Source organism: Vipera berus, assembly GCF_964194415.1.
Source record: "Vipera berus genome assembly, chromosome: 12".
Taxonomy (NCBI): Eukaryota; Metazoa; Chordata; class Lepidosauria; order Squamata; family Viperidae; genus Vipera; species Vipera berus.
Genome location: NC_138215.1, coordinates 21,099,897 through 21,120,606, shown reverse-complemented (window position 1 = coordinate 21,120,606; position 20,710 = coordinate 21,099,897). Strand labels below are relative to the sequence as shown.

At 52.3% G+C, this 20,710-nt stretch overlaps 1 protein-coding gene across 10 annotated transcripts; it reads left to right on the top strand.

Moving 5' to 3' along the window:
• The first annotated feature begins 55 nt into the window (after nt 1-55).
• On the top strand, nt 56-20,147 carry RNF111 (ring finger protein 111). 10 transcript variants are annotated; one of them, XM_081337499.1, is made up of 14 exons: nt 56-338; nt 4,048-4,956; nt 5,793-5,919; nt 7,000-7,163; nt 7,364-7,564; nt 8,223-8,539; nt 8,941-9,190; nt 9,285-9,627; nt 10,503-10,628; nt 10,995-11,121; nt 13,035-13,127; nt 13,969-14,064; nt 18,501-18,628; nt 19,281-20,147. In XM_081337499.1, exons 2-14 carry the CDS (start codon nt 4,071-4,073, stop codon nt 19,396-19,398), a joined length of 2,976 nt encoding a protein of 991 aa, XP_081193625.1. In that variant the 5' UTR covers nt 56-338; nt 4,048-4,070; the 3' UTR covers nt 19,399-20,147. The 10 variants fall into 10 exon arrangements, 8 of the variants coding, with proteins under 8 accessions (XP_081193625.1, XP_081193624.1, XP_081193628.1 ...); XM_081337498.1 differs by lacking the exon at nt 56-338 and adding an exon at nt 689-948; XR_014027704.1 differs by lacking the exons at nt 56-338; nt 19,281-20,147 and adding exons at nt 736-948; nt 15,047-15,122.
• The last annotated feature ends 563 nt before the right edge of the window (nt 20,148-20,710 follow it).

Below are 20,710 nucleotides of genomic sequence, written 5' to 3'. Positions count from 1 at the left end.
TGATTGGGCGGCTCGGCGCCGGGCGGGCGCTTGAAGTCGGCGGGGGCGGCGGGGCTCCGGCTCCCAACGGCCAGGCCGAGTAGGGCCGGCGCGTCGGGCAGATGCCAGCCGCGGCTCAGCGTGGCCGGGAGGCGCGGCGAGGCTCTGCGCCCCGAGACCGGGACGGGCGATGCTCCCGCCGGCGGCTTGGCGCGGCCGGGAGACCCGCGGGCCCCGCTTCCCTTCCCTCTGAGCTTCTCCTAGCGCGCCGCGGCTCAGTCCCGGCAGCCCTGGAGCAGGAGCGCCCCGGCCTGTCCGCAGCGCCCTTCCTTGCAGCGTGCGCACAACCACCCGGAAAGGTGGGCCACCCTTCCCCTCAGGCGGCGCTGGCGGTCCCGCTTTCCCCCGACCGCGAGGGGGCGCCCCCTCGCGGGCCTAGACGGGCCCTTTCCGTCGCTGGTAACGGGGCCGAGACTGCCGCCCGGAGCGTTTCCCCAACACTTCGGGCTCCCCTACGCGTGCGGGGCGGCGGCGCTTCCTTGCTGCGCTGCGGCGTCCTCCGGCGGACCCGGTTGCCGAGGGCGGCGGGGGCGGCGCGGCCGCCCGAGGGAGCGATGTGCGCGAGGCGCCCGGCCGGCCCCCTCCCGGGCAGCTAGGGCAGCGGGGACGCGGCCCGTCCCGCGGCGTCCACGGGGATCCGGAAGCGGGCGCGCGCGGGAGCCGCGGCCTCTTGGGGGCGCCGGGCGGCCTGCCGTAAAGCGTGGCGGGTGTCGCGCCGGTGCGTCCGCGGAGAGGGAGGGGAGCGGCGGGCTGGGCGGCGGCGGGGCCGGAGAGGAGCGGCGGGGGCGGCCCTCTCGGGACGGCGGCTTCGCACCGCGGAGGCAGGAAGGCGGCAGCGCGGCGGGCGAGGGATCCGGCGCCTGCTGGGCCCGGCTAGGCCGCCGCCGCCCCCCGCCTCGGCCCCCTCAGGTAGGCTCAGGGGCGGGGGCCGCCGGGCTTTCGCAGGCCGCGAACCGGCCGTCCGCGGGCCGGACTCCGACGCCCATCGTCCGTGGCGGGCGCCGCGAGGCCTCTTCCCGCTCGAGGTGCGCGGCCGGGGCCCCGCGCCAGGGCAGTCGGAGGGACCGGTCTGCGCGGCGGGCCCTCAGTCCGGCCGAGGGTCGCTCCCCGGAGAGAAAAGGGCCCGGCCAGCCGCGTCCCCTGCCCGGCGGAGGTCGTGGGGCTCGACCGCCTGGCCAGCCTTCTCCGCCTCCAGCCGCAGGGAAGGCCGGGGCGCGGCGGGGCCCGCTTGGTGGGGCGCAGATCGCTTCCTCGCGGGGTCCCCGGATTGGGAGTTCTCCTTCCCATAAAGGCTGCCCTTCCTCCTCCTCGGGGCCCTCCCGCAGCTAGTGGCAGCAAAGGGGCAGTTCGCTCTCTGCATTTTAAATAAGGGGGGGGGGTCTGAGATGGGGTTCCCCCCCTTCCTTCAAGCCCCCCCCCCCAACCCTCGCCGCAAGGGCTTCCTGCCTCCTGAGAGGCCTGTTTCCAAAGGGGCTGCTGGACCTGCTGCCCCCACTCGCCCCATCCAAGGTCCCTCGGGGGCTGCAGCCCACCCGGCCTCCTTTGCAAGATGGACTGCTCCAAGAGGGCTGCATCTGGCCAGCGCTGCTTCGCCCCTCTCCCCTAATTATTAGAGGGCTCTGAATGGGTACCGTCGGTCTCTTTTCCTGGTCGATCCCCGATGGCTTTAAGCTGTGACTGGGTGCCGTGCTCTGGAGTCCCCATAAGACCCCAGGGTGGGCATCGGGATCAGGGAGATTAGGAAATCATCAATACGTATGCCAGTGAGTGCCAATTCACATTATTTTAATATGACCCACTCAATCTCTGGGTCAGAAAAATTGCAATGGAGGCTGAGTTAGTGAGACACCATAGGGGAAATTTCAGCTGAGATAATATCAGAAACATGTTATAAGTTCCATTTTTATGGCCATAGTTGTACCAGGTTCTTTATTCATTAATGAGTAATAGTAGCCCTGATGCTGGGTTTTGTGTAGAACAATGGCATTTGGCAATAATGTACTGTTTACATAGGGACACAAAAAAAAGACTACAGTTGGGAAACTTATTTATTAAATTTTTATGCCACCAGTCTCCCCGGCAAGGTGACTCCAGGTGGCTATAAGCTATAAAAAAGAGGCACAGACCTTTTTAAGACCAGTTTCTAACATTTATTTCTCCGTCGGAAAGACTTGTATAAATAGTGGGCTGGTGGCTGTTAATGGGCAATATTCAAGGTTTTCCCCAGCTGAATTACACTTTTAGGAAAGGTTCTTGCCCCCTCTGCAGGCAGGGTGACATGGCAATCCCCTGAAGGATCACCAGAATCCAATCCAGTCAGGAGCTGGTATCATAACTGTATGGTCTCTAGCAAAATAACTAGATCTGCCATCGCAGGTCACTCGGTGCAAGGCCATGTCTGGCAGGAGGAAAATCTATACTTGGCACAGGATTGGGGGAATAGCTGGAATGGTTGGGTAGAAAAGTTGATTTGCTTATCCCAAATAGTGGAGGGACCTGGGCCTGTGGCATCAGTGGCTCTTTGTTGTGACACACGAGGGAGCAGCTCACCGAAGATTGTTCAGATACAGTGGAGATTGGAACCATCCTGGGCACCCCAGTTTCCCTGATGTAAAATCCAAGTACTTTTTCCTAATGGATGCAACCCATTTGAATGGCTGGGATGCCTAGAGAAGCGATGGGGGGGGGGGAGATGGGTGTCACCTGGAGCATTTTGTTAAAGTTTATAAAACTGGTAGATGCCTCTGGGAGGAATGGATGCATTTGCCAGAAAGATTGGAATGCCTTGGGTGTGACTCTGCTCTCAACTAGTAACGAGTCCCCGTTGGATTCTGGGTGAGAATGCTTGTAAGTTCATCTAACAATCCTATCAGGTATAAAATTGTTAAGGACTCTGAAATGTAATTGCTTATTAAGTTAGACTTACTGGCTGACTGTTTTCACCACAGCCATCCTGGAAGGATGCTGTAGCCTAGGGTGAACCTAATAGCCAACCTTTTGATTGCTGGTCTTGCCAAAATGTGGAGAACCAATAAAACTATTAATTAAGAAAAAGACGAGGCAATTCTCACCTGGGTGCGGGATTTGGGAAGCAGGTGTCCAAGGCATTCTCTCCTGCCACCTTCCCAGGCTTACCTAAGCTTCACCTACTGAATTTTCTGTTTTCATTGTGGGTAAATATCAATTGTTCACGGATTCACAATTTAACAAAAAACGAACTGGACTACTCGGTTCATGCCCACAAGCCTTTGTGCACCTGGTTTGGCTTAGCCTTTTGTATGAACAAAACCGTAGCTGTTTGGAATCTAGAGTTTGCAACTGAGGGTGTTAGGCTAATTCATGATGGTTTGTTTAGTGATAACCCTTCAGTCCTTAACATATATTGTGGATGTGAAAGGGAGGGAGAGACTGGAAGGAAAGTACATCAATCCTTTGTATCTGTTGCCTTTAATGAAACGAGCTCCAGTTCCCCAATACATTTCTGCGGCTTGATTATATCAGTTTTCCATCTGCGATTTTAATTTCTGGCGTCAACCGTTTAAGAGGCAATCTTGTTTTTCCCAATATTATTAGGAATTATTTATAAATGTTATAGTCAGTTTATTCAAGTTACAGTTACTGATAAAATGATTAGTATTGTGTGAAAACCTAAACTACCCTCAGTAAAATCAACAGCATTTTAGCACAGCGATATTTGCAAAAATATAGTTAGTATTTATTGCTTCCTCCAACTGTAGGAAAGCTAAGATGAAAACCTGCTTCTGGTCCCCCGCCTTGTCTTTGCGAGTCCTTCCAGTCTTGCTTCACTTCGCTTGAGGACCTCTGTGGGAAGCAGAGAAGGCTGCAGAGCCAAGGCTTCCCGTCTGCTCAGGGGAGGGTAGAAGTCCTCCTAGCCAGTCTTTGTTGGGGAATTCTGGGAGTTGAAGTGGGCCCATTGGGAAGGGATCCTCTCCTCAGCAGTCCTGGGAGGCGGAGAGTGACTCGGCTCTTGTGTTTGTCTCCATCCAGGCCCCCTGCCTGGCGGCGTTCCCATGTCTCAATGGGCCCCCTCCCGATGTCGTAGCGTCTATACATTGGAGGCGGATATGAAGAGTGACGTTTCTTCTGGCGCACCAAAGAGCCAGGGAAACCTGAAGGGGATCCTCTTGAACCCTCCACCCTCTGAGGCAGCCAAAAACTTCCCCGGGGAAGAAGTTGAGATGATTGCCAGCAAAGTGGGGGACGAATTCTCCCACCTCTGTGGGGACACCCAGAAGCAGAAGGACCTGAACGGAAGTCGTCCCACGCAAGAAGCCATTGTTGTTAGTAAGAAACGCAAGAGCCAGCAGGCTGGCCCTTCCTATGCTCCGAACTGTGGGGGCAAAGAGACACCCCCCATTTTAGGGACTAGGCGGCACCTCGACACACAGAGCGAGGACAACGACTCTCCCTTTAGCGACTGTGCCTCTTCGCCTTCATCCAGCTTGCATTTTGGAGACTCGGACACAGAAACTTCGGACGAGGACAAGGAGGCGGCTCCCGTGCGGCAGGCTCGGGCTGTCTTCAATGCCTCCGGCAGAATCCACGGTTCTCGGCCACAAAAGTGGCCCCGGACAGAGGCGGACTCCGTCTCAGGGATATTACTGAAAAGGCCCTGTTTCCACAACAGTAGTTCTCGGAGACGACTTCCCTATAGGAAGCGGTTTGTGAAAACTAGCTCTGCGCAACGAACACAGAACCAAAAAGAGCGGATTTTAATGCAGCGGAAAAAAAGGGAAGTCTTAGCTCGGCAGAAATATGCTTTGCTGCCCAGCTCCAGCAGCACCACGGAGAACGACCTCAGCAGCGCCTCCTCGTCCAGCTCCTCCACCGAAGGAGAGGAGGAGCTCTTTGCGTCAGCTGGGGAGAACCACCAAACCAGCACCGCGGTTCCCTCAGGTAAAGATGCCGCTCCGGGTCTCCCCGGCCGGAGTTTGCCAAACCGTTTGCCCCCCTCCCTTGTCAGTGCCTGCACCGGGAAGGGAGAACTCAGCGAGAGGGCTTGCGTTCGGATGGCTATTTCCCAACCGTGGCAACCTCCGGAGGCATGGGCCCGTGCCGGCTGGGGAATTCTAGGAGCTGACGCCCACACGCTGTTGCCAAGATTGGGAGACGCAGTTTTGGGTGGTCTGCTTCCCTGACGTCTCTGAGCCCTGGGAGAACAAGTGCTGGTCAGCAGAGCTCTGCAACGCCGGGGGAGCCAAGGACAGACGCTCTTTCTCCCCCCCTTTCCTGGGCGGGGGTGGGGAACAGGGTTCCTGACAGGAAGGGGGAGAGGGTCACGTGCCGGGAGTCCTGGCCCTCCCAGCTGTTACTTTGTCCGCTTCCCCAAAGCAGCTCCCTATTGTGACACGGAGTCTCGTGATGCTGCCCCTGCTAAAACTGGGCAGACATGGGAGTCTTGGTGCTGGGGCAGGAGAGTGTCTTGTCACCTCTTTGGATGCTACAGCAGGAAGGCGTAACTCCAGTTGCGTACAATTACTTGACTTCATAGGGTCCGAGCAGGGCTTCTAATGGGCTCCCATTTCCTGTCTGATTGTGAGCTGGAACAGTCCTGGACACCCCCGAAAGGGGTGGTATTCGGAGGAGGAGAGCGATGGCCGGAACCAGAGGTTGCGTTGCTGGTTTTATCTGGCTACTGTGCCTTTCTCAGTAGTTCCTTTGCCACCCTGGCAGATCACTCCTAATAGAATTTGTTTTAGATTTCCCCTTTTTCCTTCGCTGCTCTGTTTCAGGGAGCCTTGATGAAGATGTTGTGGTGATTGAAGCGTCTTCAACTCCCCAAGTAACTGCCAATGAAGAAATCAACGTTACCTCAACAGACAGCGAAGTAGAGATTGTCACTGTGGGAGAGAGCTACCGGTAAGAGGCCCGCTTGGTTCTTGAGGCAGCTGTGGGATTGCTTGACCACTGGAATTTGTGGTCCTTCCCTCAGTGAAGAAGGCAACGTCTTGTTGCAGAGACCCGGGTGCAGATCCCTCAAGCAAGCTTGTTTTACCCTCCTCCTGACAATTGGAATGTCTGCCTTATTCGAGAGCAGGGGTGTCAAACTTGCAACGTCACGTGACATATCACGACTTTTTTCCCATTGCTGGCAATGGGGTGGGTGCGGTTTTGGCATGACGCATCCGGCAGTTTGACACCCCTGCTCTAGAGACTATGCTGTCTTGGCTTACAATCATTCATTTAATGACTGTTCAAAATTACAATGGCACTGAAAAAAGTGACTCACGACCATTTCTCATGCTTACATCTGTTGTAGCATGGTCACGTGATCAAAATTCATCCATTCATGATGGGCACAGTGAGCCGGGTCATATGATCCCCTAATCATATCAAATGTCTTGCTTAGCAATGGAAATTTTTGCTATTATAAGCCAAGGTTACCTGTAGTTACTGCCCCTTGCCACTCTCCTTCCTTCTTTCCATCTGCTGGTCACCAGGAAGCAGCCCCTGCTGGATGGAATAAAAGAGGGGGCTTTCTGCAACAGCTGCCAGTTTTGATTTTTGAATTGGAGAAAGCTCTTGTTTCAAACGGGGGTGATCTTCGTAGAATTCCGCCTTCCGTTTCTGATAGCCAGGTAGAAGAATCCCGCTGGAAAGGTCGTTCCCAGAAATTGGAGTGCCGTTTCCCCTTGATGGTGGAACTCCTTTCTTTTCCATCCACGGATGTTGGCCGTTGAACCGGTTGTTTTGCCAGGGGGCCAGCGCTTACATGGCAGAGACCCTGGTTGCCTGCCCTGCGTTCAGCCTGCCAACCCTGCTTTTGGAGGCTACAAACCAAGGCTTCTTTTTCAGCTCTGACATTTCCTATCTAGCAAGGTGTTCTCTGGGTCACTGCATCAGTGGAGCAAGCCGTGTTATTCACTCAGGCTGGGGAAGGGAGAGAAGGAAAATTGCAGTCTTTTAAACTGCCTGTGCCCCCTTTTTCTCACTCATCAGATCTCGATCCTCGCTTGGGCACTCTAGAGCCCACTGGGGCCACAGCTCGAGTTCCCATGCTGCACGGTCAGCAGAGCAGCGGAACCGCAGCCGAGTCTCCACGGTCATCCAGCCCTTGAGACAGAATGCAGCGGAAGTCGTGGACCTCACGGTGGACGAGGACGGTAGGTAGCCGGGATGCTGAGCCCCAAATCCTCCACCCCTCCTTTGCAGTCCAAAAGCTTCTCCGGGGCCGTTTGGTGGAAGTGCTTGAACTGCGACCGCTGCAAAGGGCTGTCCACTCCCTTCTGAGCACCTGGTACTTGTGCCAAGAAATGCATTCTGAGCTGCCAGTGCAAACCATCATGTCTGTCCTTCGTTGTAGACCCAGCAGTGGTGCCAACCACCTCCTCCAGAGTGAATGTTCAGGCTGCCAGTGCCGCTTCTGAGGGTGGGCCCCCCGCCCCCCCCTCAGAGCAGGTCCCCGGAGGACCCTCGGGCATCTCCAGCAGCCAGCCCTCCTTGCAACCGGAGCCCTCAGCTCTCCTGTCCAACAGCAGCAGTGCGGCTGGGATCTCCACAGGAGGTAGGAAGCAGAGGTCTCTCTTCCCGCAGGAGGCCGATGGCCCAGAGGATCCCATCCACTCTTTGAAGTTGTGATCCTGTCGCAGCTGGAGGGGCGTTTGTCTTGTAGTTTAACACATGGAAGATGTCAGTGGGTTTGTGTGTGTCCGTGCGCTGATCCCAGGAAAATGACCTGTCCTGATCCAGCCGTGAGCTTCTTTCTGCTCACTCGGAGGTGGGACTCTGTGAGTGACAAGTGCAGGCTGGGTTTGGTTTCTGCCAGGCGAGGAGGAGGCCAAAGGAGGCCTGGTTGCTGAGGAAGGCCACTGATGGACAAAGAGCTGGGCTTTGCGCTTGTCCCCCGCGTTGGGACTGAAAGGGATCGAGGCATTCTCTGCACTTACTGAAGAAACGAGCATGGCCCTGTGGGTGCCACGGGGGGGGGGGAGCCCTGGCTCAGGGATGGAGGGTAGAGGGCACGTGAGGATCGTGCTCCAAGATCGGAGAATACTGGCAAGACATATCGGGCTGCCCCAGGCATGGGGCCCCCGGCCTGTCCTCACTGGCCCACCTTCAGTCTGCTTGTTGCACAGCTTGCCGTGTTTCCCGATGGTCTCTCGGCGCCCTCCCCTTTGGATCGCTTCTGCTCAGGCCCGTGTGCTTTCCTTCCCCATTGGCAGAGAGTACAAGAGGAAACGCCTCCAATCACGCTCTGGAACCGGGGCCCCCGGCCATGCCCAGGCTGCCCTCCTGCTGCCCCCAGCACTCTCCCTGCAGCGTCTCCTCGCAGAACCAGCACGCCCTGGGCCCGCCTCCCGCCAGCTGTTTTCAGCAGCACAGCCACCACTTCCAGCACCACCACCATCACCACAGCCCCCACGCTGGCGTCCCCCTTTCGCCCCCCTTCAGCGACTCCAGCTGTCCCGTCGACAGGCCTCCCCCTGTTCTGGCCCCCGGGGGGGCCAGCAGCAGCGCTGGCACTGCCTTCCATGACCAGGCAAGTTGGGAGGGCGGCCCCTGGGCAGGGGTCTGTGGCTGGCCGTTTCTTTCCGTTGTTCAGGGCAGCCCCCGCCCCCTGGCAAGCATCTTCCGGGCTGGCGTTCCATGCAGCCCCCCCGAAGTGGGGTAAGGAGCCCTGACTGGCTTCCAGGGACGCTGCCATCCGTGTGGGTGCCCTGGGGCAGAACCGCTCACCGTTCGTCCCTTGGATTTCTCTCTCAGAGCGGCTGGAAGGGGCCCGTTTGCTGAACTGGGCTTCGGAGGGAGGGAGGAGGACTTGTGCTGCTGCATTAATGACCGGAAAGCCTGATCAGAGTGCAGCGTGATGCGGTCTGACCTCCGAGCTGGCTGGGTGTGTGTTAACCGCCCCCCTTTCCCTCCTGGCCGCGCGCTCTGCAGCAGGCCCTGCCGGTGGATCTGAGCAGCAGCGGCATCAGGAATCCCGGGGGCGGCTCCTTCCACGGTGCTTCGGCCTTCGACCCCTGCTGCCCGGGCTCCTCCTCCCGGGCCTCCCTCTATGGGCACCAGGTGGGGGCCGCTGCCAGTCAGCCGATCAGCATGGATGGCTACAGTCCTAGCATGGTCCCCCAGCCGCCGCCCCCCACCCAGACCGCTCTGTCCTCCTGCCGCCATTACCTGCACTCGCCTTGTAAGTGGGGACCTTGAAAGGGTGGGGAGGGCACCCTGGTGGGGTTGCCTCCCCCCAAGAAGTAACGGGCCTGCTCTTCTCCCTCTGCTTTCAGATGCCTCCTTGACGCGGCCCCTCCACCCTCAGGCCGCAGCCTGCCCCCATTCCCATGGCAATCCCCCTCCCTCGGCACCCCCCCAGGTCCCCCCTCAGGTGGACTACGTCATCCCTCACCCTGTCCATCCCTTCCACCCTTCCATCTCCTCCCACACCTCTTCCCACCCGGTCCCGCCCCAGCCCTCCCCTCACCCGCTGGCCAACGCAGCGGCCCCCATTCCTCAGCCCCTCCCCAGCGCCCATCCCCTCCCTGCGGCTGCCCCCTCAGCCCAGCGGCTGCACCCTCACGAGGTGATCCAGCGGATGGAGGTCCAGAGGAGGCGCCTGATGCAGCATCCGACGTACGTCAGCCAGACGGTAGAAGGTGTCCCCCCCCTCCTCGCTTCACCCCTTTCAGCAGGAAAGGTCGACTTGGCAAAGCCCAGCTTGACCATTTATGCACTTAGTATATTCAGAGTGACTCTGAGGTGGTTGACACTTAAAATTGTTCACACACACACACAAACCATTGCAGTAAGTGGAGGCCCCTGCCTTGTATCTTACCCGTTGGTGCTTCCTTCCTTTCCTCCTGGAGCCTTAAGCTGAGGTCTGTGCTCTCTGTCTCCCCACAAGCACCGCCCCAGGGGGAAGATGAGCTGAGGGTGAGGCTGCTGCCCAGAGACACGGCCAACCCCGCTGGCCTCTCTGGAGGGGTGGCAGGCAGCCGCTGTGTAGTGCCAGGGGAGGCTGGAGGCGGCCTGAGCATCCTCCTGCCCTGGCCACCTTCGGCTGAGGGCTGCAGAATTTGAGAAGACCGCTGCCAGCTGCCCATGACCGATGATGGCACATCAGAAACCTTCTGTCCAGTTTCTGGATTTGAGCGAGAAAGGAGGCCCAGATAGGACTTGCAGAAACTTAATCCTCTTTTGAATACTGAGAAGTGGCCCAATTGGCCTTAGAACATCGGTCATTTTAGAAATGCGCAAACTCTGTAGACAAATGGAAGCTGCATTTCCACCACACAGAGACTGCCTTCTTTTCTTGACTGCTCAGAATCTTGTCTGCTAGCTGGATTCTGGCCAGCCTTTTTCATCTTTGCTACACCTGATCAAGGCTGGTTTGGGAGGGGCAGCCCAGGTGCGAAGGCAGCGCTGCATTGACCGTGCAGGGAGGATCTCGCCTGCTCAGACGCCGGCACCTGGGCAGGTAGAGCTGTCAGCTTCTTCTTCCCCTCCAGGCGAGCACACGAGCGGCCACCCCCACATCCTCACCGGATGCATCCCAACTACGGCCACGGCCACCACATTCACGTGCCACAGACCATGTCTTCGCACCCTCGACAAGCGCCGGAGAGGTCGGCTTGGTTAGTAACAGGCTGGTCCAAACGTCCTTTTCCCTGTGATGCCTGAATGTGCACACCCCATCCTAGACATCCAGGAAAATGGGGATGGAGTGGGTGGTGTTGGAATAGCTTTGCATCCCTTACTGCTGAAGCTGACTTTAGACCGGAGTCACCCATGTGACACAAACACACCCCCACCCCCTCCTGGGGGGAGGTGATGGGGAAGCTGGCAGCCGAGAGCAGTCAGAATGAATTAGAGGCAGCCAAAACAGGCGCCATGAAAACAGGCAAAATCCATGGACAGATGCCCAAATCCTATGCAAGATTTCCCTTGGTGAGCAAGTGAAAAATGCCCTGGCTACACATGGACTTTCTGTTTGGGTGCAGGGAACTGGGCATTGAAGCAGGTGTGACTGCAGCCACCTACCCGCCGGGCCCGATGCACCCACACTTGGCCCACTACCACACACCCCCTCGGCTTCACCACCTGCAGATTGGTGCTCTTCCCTTAATGGTAAGTGAGACGGTTGGAAGCGGCTCTGGAGGTTGGTCATCCATGGGGGAGTTTGGGCAGGCTACCTTTAGTGACAAGCCCCCCTTGCCCACCCACCCCCCAAGGAGACCAGGCCTGCCTTAAAATCAGCGTTGATAGGAAAGTTCCCTTGCAAGACAAAGAAAGAGGGATGTTCTGACTCCAGTTGGCAGGGGAACGGAAGCTCACTGGTTTTGTCTCAAATTGAGAAAATAATTAAATTCTCCAGTAGTCCATTGACCCTCTGCATCTGATTTATGCTCTTAATTCAGTCGTTGGTTTTGATGGCTGGATTAGGAAACACCCCGATTAGTTTGAGAAAGTCAGGAGTTACTAATTTTAGCTATCCAAGCAGCCACATTTGGGGTTGAATTTGACATGTGTTTTGGGAGTTGTGCCTTTCCCAAATCAAAGGTTGTAGCTGCCTTCATGGAGAAGGCAACGCTTGAATGGGAAATTGGCAGCTGGACTGGGGCTTTCTTTAACAGACTTGGAGTCAGACAGGTTTTGCAGCAGCTTTCTTTCCTGTTGATTTGGGGATGGGAGAAAAAAAGGGACTTTTCCCTTCTGTATTGTGCAGGAGAGGAGTTGAGAATCCCGAACAAACTTCTCTTCAGCCACAGCTCAGACCAAGAAAAATGTTGGGTACTTTCTTCCTCACGGGCAATATCTGAGACAATTGGGAGCTGCTTTGGGCTGAGTGGGATCATAAGGGACATCGTTGTCTTTGGTACTTAGCAGCTTGGAGCATCGTTGAAGCACTTCTGACCTGTGGCATTGAATCTCTGAAATTGCTCCTGGGGAGAGGGCGAGACAGAGGGCTGGGTGGGCATTGACTACAGTAAAGCAGCTGCAGCCGGTGGTTGAACCCAAAAAACGGCTGATTGGGGGAGCCAATGGCTTTTTGGACACTGACCTCTGGAGGGACATGTAAAAGTTGAGGGGGAATGTGAGGAAGCCTGTAGAGACATAGCCAGGGAAGAAAGAATTCCTGGTCATAGCTGGATAAAAGCTCTTTGTCACGTTATTGCTTTCCAGCAGGCAAAGGCAAACACGTTACCCCAAGGCAGCTTAATCCCACGTGAAAACTGTTCAAAACGGAAATGGCCTCTAGCAGCCAGTTGAATGATTTGTTGAAGGTGGGAGATGCTGTGTGCTCTGTTGCCTTGTGGATAGGATCTTCCACATGTGGATGTTGGGGCTGGGCTTTCCTTGGAGAGGGCCACTTGAGTGAAAGAGTTCGGTTGCCTCTGATCTCACTGGAGGGTTTGACTTTCTGAAACTGATGCTGGTCACTTTGCAGCATCTTTGATTTGTTATGGGAGGTGCCTGCTGCGTTCTGGCTTTTATGAAAGGAGGAGTAGTTTTATCTGGGTCCATATTCAGGGAGGCTTGATTCTTTTTGTAGGACAGCAAAGGACATTTTTGGGGTGGTGTTTCAGGCCTTGTTCCAATATCGGGACAGTTCTTGGCATGTTGAAGACCGCCATACATTTAGCCTTGCAGGTAGCTCCGTCTTTTTGTCTGAGTTGTGGTCTTCTGTAAGAGGCTGGCTGACGGAGGAGAGGGTTCACGGGGGGGGGGGAACTATTTCACTCCTCCTCCTTACTTTGCAGTCGTCTGAGTGTGAGGCAGGCCCAGAGCACCCGTCGGCACTTCCAGGATAGTTGCAGAAGCAAAGTCCTGCTTGAATGAGATCTTGTTGAACTAAGCCCAACCTGAGCGGGATGGTCTCCCCCTTCCCGAAAGATTCTGCTTCCGGTTGGGCGCCATGACAGTCAAGCGGCCTAGGGAGAAAAGGAAGGGGACCGAATTCCTTCCCTTCGCAATGGGAACAGTGAAATACTTGAAGCTGCTCTGCAATGAGACTTAACTCCCTTCTGCTATTTGAATAGGTTCCTGACATGGCGGGCTACCCTCACATCCGTTACATTTCATCGGGATTGGATGGAACTTCATTCAGAGGCCCTTTCAGGGGCAATTTTGAGGTTTGTAATAGAATCGCCCTCAGCTTTGCGGCAGAACTTTTCTTTCGGGGAGTAAGTGGGGAGGGGCCGTGTGGCTTTGGTCTTCGTTGTGGTCTGGGGACAGGTAGGCACTCCAGCTTGAAAGGGCCTTTTTTCCGGCTTCTGCAGCAGCGGCCACCCTTCCCCGCAAGGAGCACCTGGCTGGGAATGTTAAGTTGGCTCAGGGAAGGGGGGAGTTGATGCTAAACGGTCAGCAGTTCCTCCTCCTCCTTGGGCCTGCTTGTCAGTCGGTTACGTGGCAGAGAGGAACTGCAGTATCAGATGCAGAGAGTTAATGAATTCCCCGGCCTAGTTTACGACACAGGGAGGGCCTTCAGATGAACCGGTTCAGGCGAACGCCACCATCCTTTCCCACGGAGGGTGGGATCGTGAAATGCAGCCCTTTCCCTACTGTCTACACTGAGTGGTCTTAAGCAGCCCTGGAGCGAACCATCCCACCCACAAGAAGGGAGTCTCACTTGCTGAAATGACTGACCTCCCCCAGCTTTATGGGGGCTGCTTGCAGTCCTTGGTGTTCGGAGTCTTAGGTCTCCAGGCCCTCCGTGTGAGCTGTGCTGCGTTGCCCCACTTCATTCACCTTTAGGACCTGGGAAGAGGGAAGCTGAGGACAGGTAGAGTTGGAGGTCTTTTAGTCCTGCTCCGGCAGGAAACCCAATACCGTTTCAGGAGGCGGGGCCAGGATAAATTCTCCCAGTAGAGCCACTGAATAGTAAAGGCTGCCCAGTATGACTTTTCAAGTAAGTTGCATGTTAATTAAATTGGGGAGAGAGCACCAACATCTTTTGTTCCACTTTGATTCCAGGAATTAATCCATCTGGAAGAACGTTTAGGAAATGTGAATCGTGGAGCTTCCCAAGGAACCATTGAAAGATGCACTTATCCCCACAAGTATAAAAAGGTGAGAAGATCTTAGAGGTGTCTGAAGAACTTCACCATTTTTTTTATTGAAAAGTTTTTCAATACATTTTATCTTTAACAACCCCTCCCCCACACCCCCTACCCAACCCTCCCCGACCCTCCCCTTCCCCCCTCCCCGTCCCCAACTTCCCAGAGCTAAATACAAGGTATAAAAGTAAAAACAATCATAAACAGCCATATGCTAACAACAATAAGCTATTAAGTCTATTGCACTCTAGCTCATATAAAATGACTACAAGCAATACTAATATCACATCAAAACTTATGCAAATGCTAAATGAAACTTTTTAGTCCCATATTTATTCTGGATGTAATCAATCCATTTTTTCCACTCCGTAATATAACGTTGTTGCGAATGGTCTTTCAAGTACGCCGATATCTTTGCCATTTCCGCCAGGTCAAACTTTTAAAGTCCATTCTTCTATAGTCGGCAGTTCCTCCTTCTTCCAATATTGACCTACTAAAAGTCTTGCTGCCGTAATTAAGTTCAACATCAACTTAGTGTCCACAACAGTAGTATCAGTAATTATGCCCAGTAAAAACAATTGCGGACAAAACTTTATCCTTTTCTTAAATATCTTCTGCATATTCCACCAGATTTTAATCCAAAAACCTTTAACCTTTTTACAGGTCCACCATATATGAAAGTACGTTGCGTCTTCGCCACCACATCTCCAACATTTAGGTTGATAGTTCCGATACATACTTGCAAGCTTTTTAGGATCTAAATGCCACCTGTAAAACATTTTATAAAAGTTCTCTCTTAAATTTTGAGCTTGCGTAAATTTTACGTTCCTCACCCAGATCTTTTCCCAAGTATCCATTGTAATAACTTCTTGAATATTCTGAGCCCACTTTATCATGCAATCTTTAACAAGTTCTGTTTCTGAGTCAATTTCTATCAATGCAAGATATATCCGTTTGATATGTGCTGGACCCTGATTTCTAATTTGCTTTACCAGATTTTCATCAGTCATTGAAAAACCAATTTTCTGATCTTCTTTCCACCTGGCTCGTAGTTGCCCATATTGAAACCAGGTTTGAACAATCTTCTCTTCTCATAGAAAATTATACGGCTTCAAACACCATACGTTCCTCTCCAAACTTAGGATTTCCTTATATGTAGTCACATCATGTTTGAACCCAACATTTATGTTTTCTATTGCGTGTTTTGGTATTGCCCATAAAGGTATCTTGTAATTTAACTTATGTCTATACTTTTTCCAAACTCTCAACAAAGCATGTCTTAAAATATGCACCTTAAACACATTATCTACCTTCTTATCATACAATAAATATGCATGCCAACCAAATAACAAGTCGTGGCCTTCAAGATTTAATAATCTCCCTTGTGTTAAATTAATCCAATCACTTATCGCTGACAACGCAGCAGCTTCATAGTATAGTTTAAAATTGGGCATTTTAAGACCACCTCTTTCACGCGTATCCTGCATAATCTTAAATTTAACTCGTGGCCTTTTCCCTGCCCATACAAATTTATTGATACCCTTTTGCCATTCCTCCAAATTTAAGTCCTTTTTAAGAATAGGTATCATTTGAAATAAAAATAAAAATTTCGGCAAGACATTCATTTTCACTGCTGCAATTCAATAAAGACAATTGTAATTTTTTCCAACTCCAATTCTTTTTGAACTTTTCCCCATAACTTTTCATAATTATTTTTATATAACTTTGCATTTGAGGGCGACAAATACACCCCCAAATATTTAACCCTTTTAACAATCTCAAATCCAGTTAACCCTTCTAAAAGGGCCTTTGAAGAACTTCACCATTGAGCATCCCAAAGCTCCTCTCTTTCTCTGTAAAGCCAAAAAAAGAAGGAAGACGCGTCATAGATTCCCATGTCTCAGAATCTCGCAAGTTGCTGCTATTCTAGAAGGAGACAGATAATTCCAAATGCTTTCTAGATTCCAGGTGTGGAATCTGGCTGCAGAACCTGCTTTTTTATCAGGAGGGCCAAGCCAGGCACGGCTTTGTGTCTCCTTTCGTTCGTCTAGGAACCAACCCAGGCCACCCAAATTAGCCTCTGATTCAAATGGTTAATGACGGAGTGAGAAGGGACTCTGCTTGCTCTTGCTGCCTTGAGCCTCTGGTTTATTTCTGGTGCTTCTCTTAAGTTTCCTGCGTGTAAATGGGAGATTCCGGCAGCTCCCTTCTTGATGGGTTGGGGCACGGGTTGTGCTGGGAATGTGGTATCTTAACTACTTCCACTGAATGAGCAATGAACGTCTGTTACTTGGAAAACAGTAAAAAAGCACGTCACACTTCACAAATAATAATAGCCTTATAAGTAGGAGGCCTGCCTGCTCCTGAAATCGGAGAAGGCACCGAAGGCTCTGATCACGGAGCTTGGGAAAATAAGTTGGGAGTAATTGCTCAGTGGTCAGCATTTCTAGCTCCGGGTTGTGTTACAAAGAAACAAAACCTGACATTGATTGAGACAGCTTATGTGTGAGTAAGGGCCCCGAACCTTTAAAAATCAGCTCTTTCGTGTCCCTGTGAGAACACAAGGCATTCTTTCCCCCAAATGTGCCTTGGGCATTTTATAGTTGCAGAGGCAAATTAGCTTAACAATTAAGTACTACAAAAAGATCCTATTCAGAAATTTAAAAAGAATTTGGATCGACCCCCTCCTTCTCCCCCAAAAGAATTCAATTTGAAACAAATACCTGGACTGTCAAAAATTTTATTGGATGCTGAAATAATTGTATCGGAAGTTGGGAATTCAGAAATAGTTGGATAAATGTATTGTCCAACTTTAATTGTATATTGTTTAAAGTACCACGACGTAAACAACTATCGTCCAGTCTCCAACCTTCGCTTTCTGGCGAAGGTTGTTGAGAGTGTGGTGGCGCATCAGCTCCCTCTGTTCCTGGAGGAAACTGATTATCTGGACCCGTACCAATCGGGCTTCAGGCCCGGACACAGCACGGAGACGGCATTGGTCGCGCTGGTGAATGATCTCTGGAGGGCTAGGGACAGGAGTTGCTCCTCTGTCCTGGTCCTATTAGATCTCTCAGCGGCTTTCGATACCATCGACCATGGTATCCTGCTGCAGCGTCTCAGGGGGTTGGGAGTGGGAGGCACCGTTCTACGGTGGTTCTCCTCCTACCTCCAGGGCCGCTCGCAGTCGGTGTTGACAGGAGGGCAGAGATCCGCCCCGAGGTCTCTCATTTGTGGAATTCCTCAGGGGTCGGTCCTCTCGCCTCTCCTGTTCAACATCTATATGAAGCCGCTGGGCGAGATCATTCGTGGTTTCGGGGTAGGGTATCACCAGTACGCTGATGATACCCAACTTTTTCTTTCCACCCCGAACCAACCCAGCGATGCCCTCTCCGTGATGTCCCGGTGCCTGGAGGCGGTTCAGGTCTGGATGGGGAGAAACAGGCTTCGTCTCAATCCCGCCAAGACTGAGTGGCTGTGCATATCGGCATCTCGGGTTAACCAACTTATTCCACCTCTAACGATGGGGGGTGAGGTGTTACCCCCCGTTGATAGGGCTCGCAACCTGGGCGTCCTCCTGGACTCACGGCTCAATTTTGAAGACCACATAGGAGCCGTGACCAGGGGGGCTTTTGCACAGGTTCGCCTGGTGCGCCAGTTGCGTCCCTATCTGGACCGAGACGCCCTACGCACAGTTACTCATGCGCTTGTTACCTCCCGTCTGGACTACTGTAACGCTCTCTACATGGGGCTGCCCTTGAAGACCACTCGGAGGCTTCAACTGGTGCAGAATGCGGCCGCGCGAGTTGTAATGGGGGTCTCCCGATACTCCCATGTAACACCTCTACTCCGCGAGCTGCATTGGCTTCCGGTTGCCCTCCGGGTGAAATTCAAGGTGCTGGTTATTACCTATAAAGCCCTACATGGCCTGGGTCCGGGCTATTTGAGGGAACACCTGCTGCCGGCATCAAACGCCCTTCGCCCAGTGCGTTCCCACAGGGAGGGTCTGCTCAGGGTGCCGCCGGTGAGAGATTGCCGGCGGGTGACACCCAGGGATAGGGCCTTCTCAGTGGGAGCGCCTGCCCTCTGGAACCAGCTGCCGGTGGAGCTGAGGACTGCCCCCGACCTCCGATCATTCCGCCGGGGCCTGAAGACCTGGCTCTTTGAGCTCTCGGGCCCAGGCTGAGGAGAAATTTTAATTGGGGTTTTAAGTATACAGGGTCAATTTAATATTTTTTAATTTGGTTTTTTAACTTTTGTATGGTGGATTTTTTAATTTCCTGTAAACCGCCCTGAGTCCTCAGGGAATAGGGCGGTATATAAATGTAACTAAATAAATAAAATAAATAAAAGTATGGGTTGGGGATGCGTAGTGGGTTGATGTAACAAATGATAATTGTGTATAAAACAGACTTCATTCATTTTGCCAATAACGTCATCTCTACTAATAAGGTAACAACTGATTGGTTCTCACAGAGGAAACTACACTGCAAACATGATGGGGAAGAAGGCACTGAGGAGGACACCGAGGAAAAGTGCACCATATGCTTGTCTATCCTAGAGGAAGGGGAAGACGTCAGGTAACGACTGAGCAGGAGCTCCGATTGCGGGTCAGGTGTAGAGCAGGGTTCGTTTTGGTAAAAGGGTCCCGCAGAAGGTTGGAGGTTTAGAGAGTCGTAGGCTCCAGCCAGCTGTGACCAGTTTGTCCCAAGTACCAGAATGGGTGCCTGTCCAAAAAAACTCCCCTCGGCAAAGAGGAGAAGCGGTCCATTCTTTTTGAGGCTGCAACTCCAGGACCAGTTTAAAGGTTTGCAGCAGGGTTCTGGAAGTAAAAGCCGAGGGAGCACCGGCTTCGTTGTTTGCTGCTACAAAGTAATGCAAGAAATTTACTTTTTAATTTATTTTGCCTCTTTGCGGTCTATGTCCTACCGTAATAGCCAGCGCTTCCCAGCTGAAACTCATCTCTGGCCCTGGGCAGATTTTCACTTTGCAGTTTAACCCTTGTTCTGAAAGAGAAATTATCTCACAGAACTTGCCCTGTGTAGTCCTTTTGCCAAATTTAGCCATCTGTGTCATAACAGCCGTACGTCTGGAGAAGACGCTCTGTCGAGAGAGACGGCTTTCCTAATCTGTTAGAGAAGAATCTTCTCCAGTGTCCTATTTTTGAAAAACAAAAACTTGATCTGTTGGACAGCATGTGCACTGCTAATGCTTTTCTTCCTTTGTTTTTAGACGCCTTCCGTGTATGCATCTCTTCCATCAAGTGTGTGTTGACCAGTGGTTAATTACAAACAAGAAGTGCCCCATTTGCAGAGTGGACATTGAGGCTCAGCTGCCCAGCGAAAGTTGACAGGCTTTGGCCTCCAACCTCTTGCTTTCCTCCTTCACACCCATATCCTTCTGGGTACTGCAGTCAACCAAAGATGGCATGACTTAGCTGTGCAGTTGTGGGAAGCATTTGAACCTGCTAGAGTGCCGTTTGTCTGCTCTGTGGTATACCTAATGCTAACCCTACAGTTAGTGTATTTATAAAGCTTATTTTTGGTTTGTTTAGCCCTTTCAGATTCCTAACCGGTTTTCCCTGTCCTTTTGCATGGATTGCTCCCGATATTGCATTTCTTTGCACATATTATGGGCTTAGTGACCCCCCAAACTTGCAGGCAAGATTATCTGCTTTAGAAAGTAGAGCTGTGTGGTCCTCCCTCCCTTTTTTATTTGTACTGAAAGTCAACTTTCCAGAGTATGATTTCACTCATTACTAACCTCAGAGTCCTTAATTTAATCAAGTCTCTTAGTTTTAAATGTATAAAGATCAAAGGATATTTTTTTTAAGACATTCCTTAATTAGGAAAAAAGCTGCTGTATACTTGTGTGGGAGAGAGGTGTGAGGGCCTTGTCCTGGGCGAGCTTTGTTAAAAAGAGCGTGCCCGGGGCTGCCTGCCCCACTGTGCACCATCAGTCTAACCTGGAAGCCTTGCCTTCACATCCTGTAATGTCAGACTAATTGGAACGTCCTCTTGGATCACATTTTTATGTTCTTAAACCTTCAGCACAATGCAGATATCTTTGAATGTCAATATTAAAAACATTTAGACTGCTGTCGGATTGTATGTACCATTTTCTTATGTCTAGCCATTCAAATCACTAACATAAAGTTTACTGCTGTGAACAGCTCTACTGAACACTAAATACTGGGTTTCACTTAACAGGAGCTGCACTGTAGATAAGATGCAGGCTGAATAAATTAAGTACTAGGAGAACAAGGAGAAGAGCAGGGTTGTCTGTCTTTTGTTTCTCATTCCTCAGTCCTGTGTTCATCTGCTGATCTACACAGACCGGTTTTGTAAAAAGGGAAAAACTCAGCTACGGGATGAAACCAGTACTTAAAATATCATTTCTTAAGGCAAATATCCATGAGTTCATGGATTTTATGAAGATCCCTGCTCAAGGGGATTGGGTGGTGTTTTTTTTAGTTTTACAATGAATAAAGTTAGCTGAACCCATCTGCCTTTCGTGTTATTTCTCAAGATTGATTATCGTATTACACGGGGCATTCTGCTATTAACGCCTGGGGGGGGGCGGGTTCTTTGGGTGAAGCGCGTTCGGCGATTTTTCCTGAATCCGGAGGCTTCCTTGGCCCGCACCTCCCGCCCCTACTCACG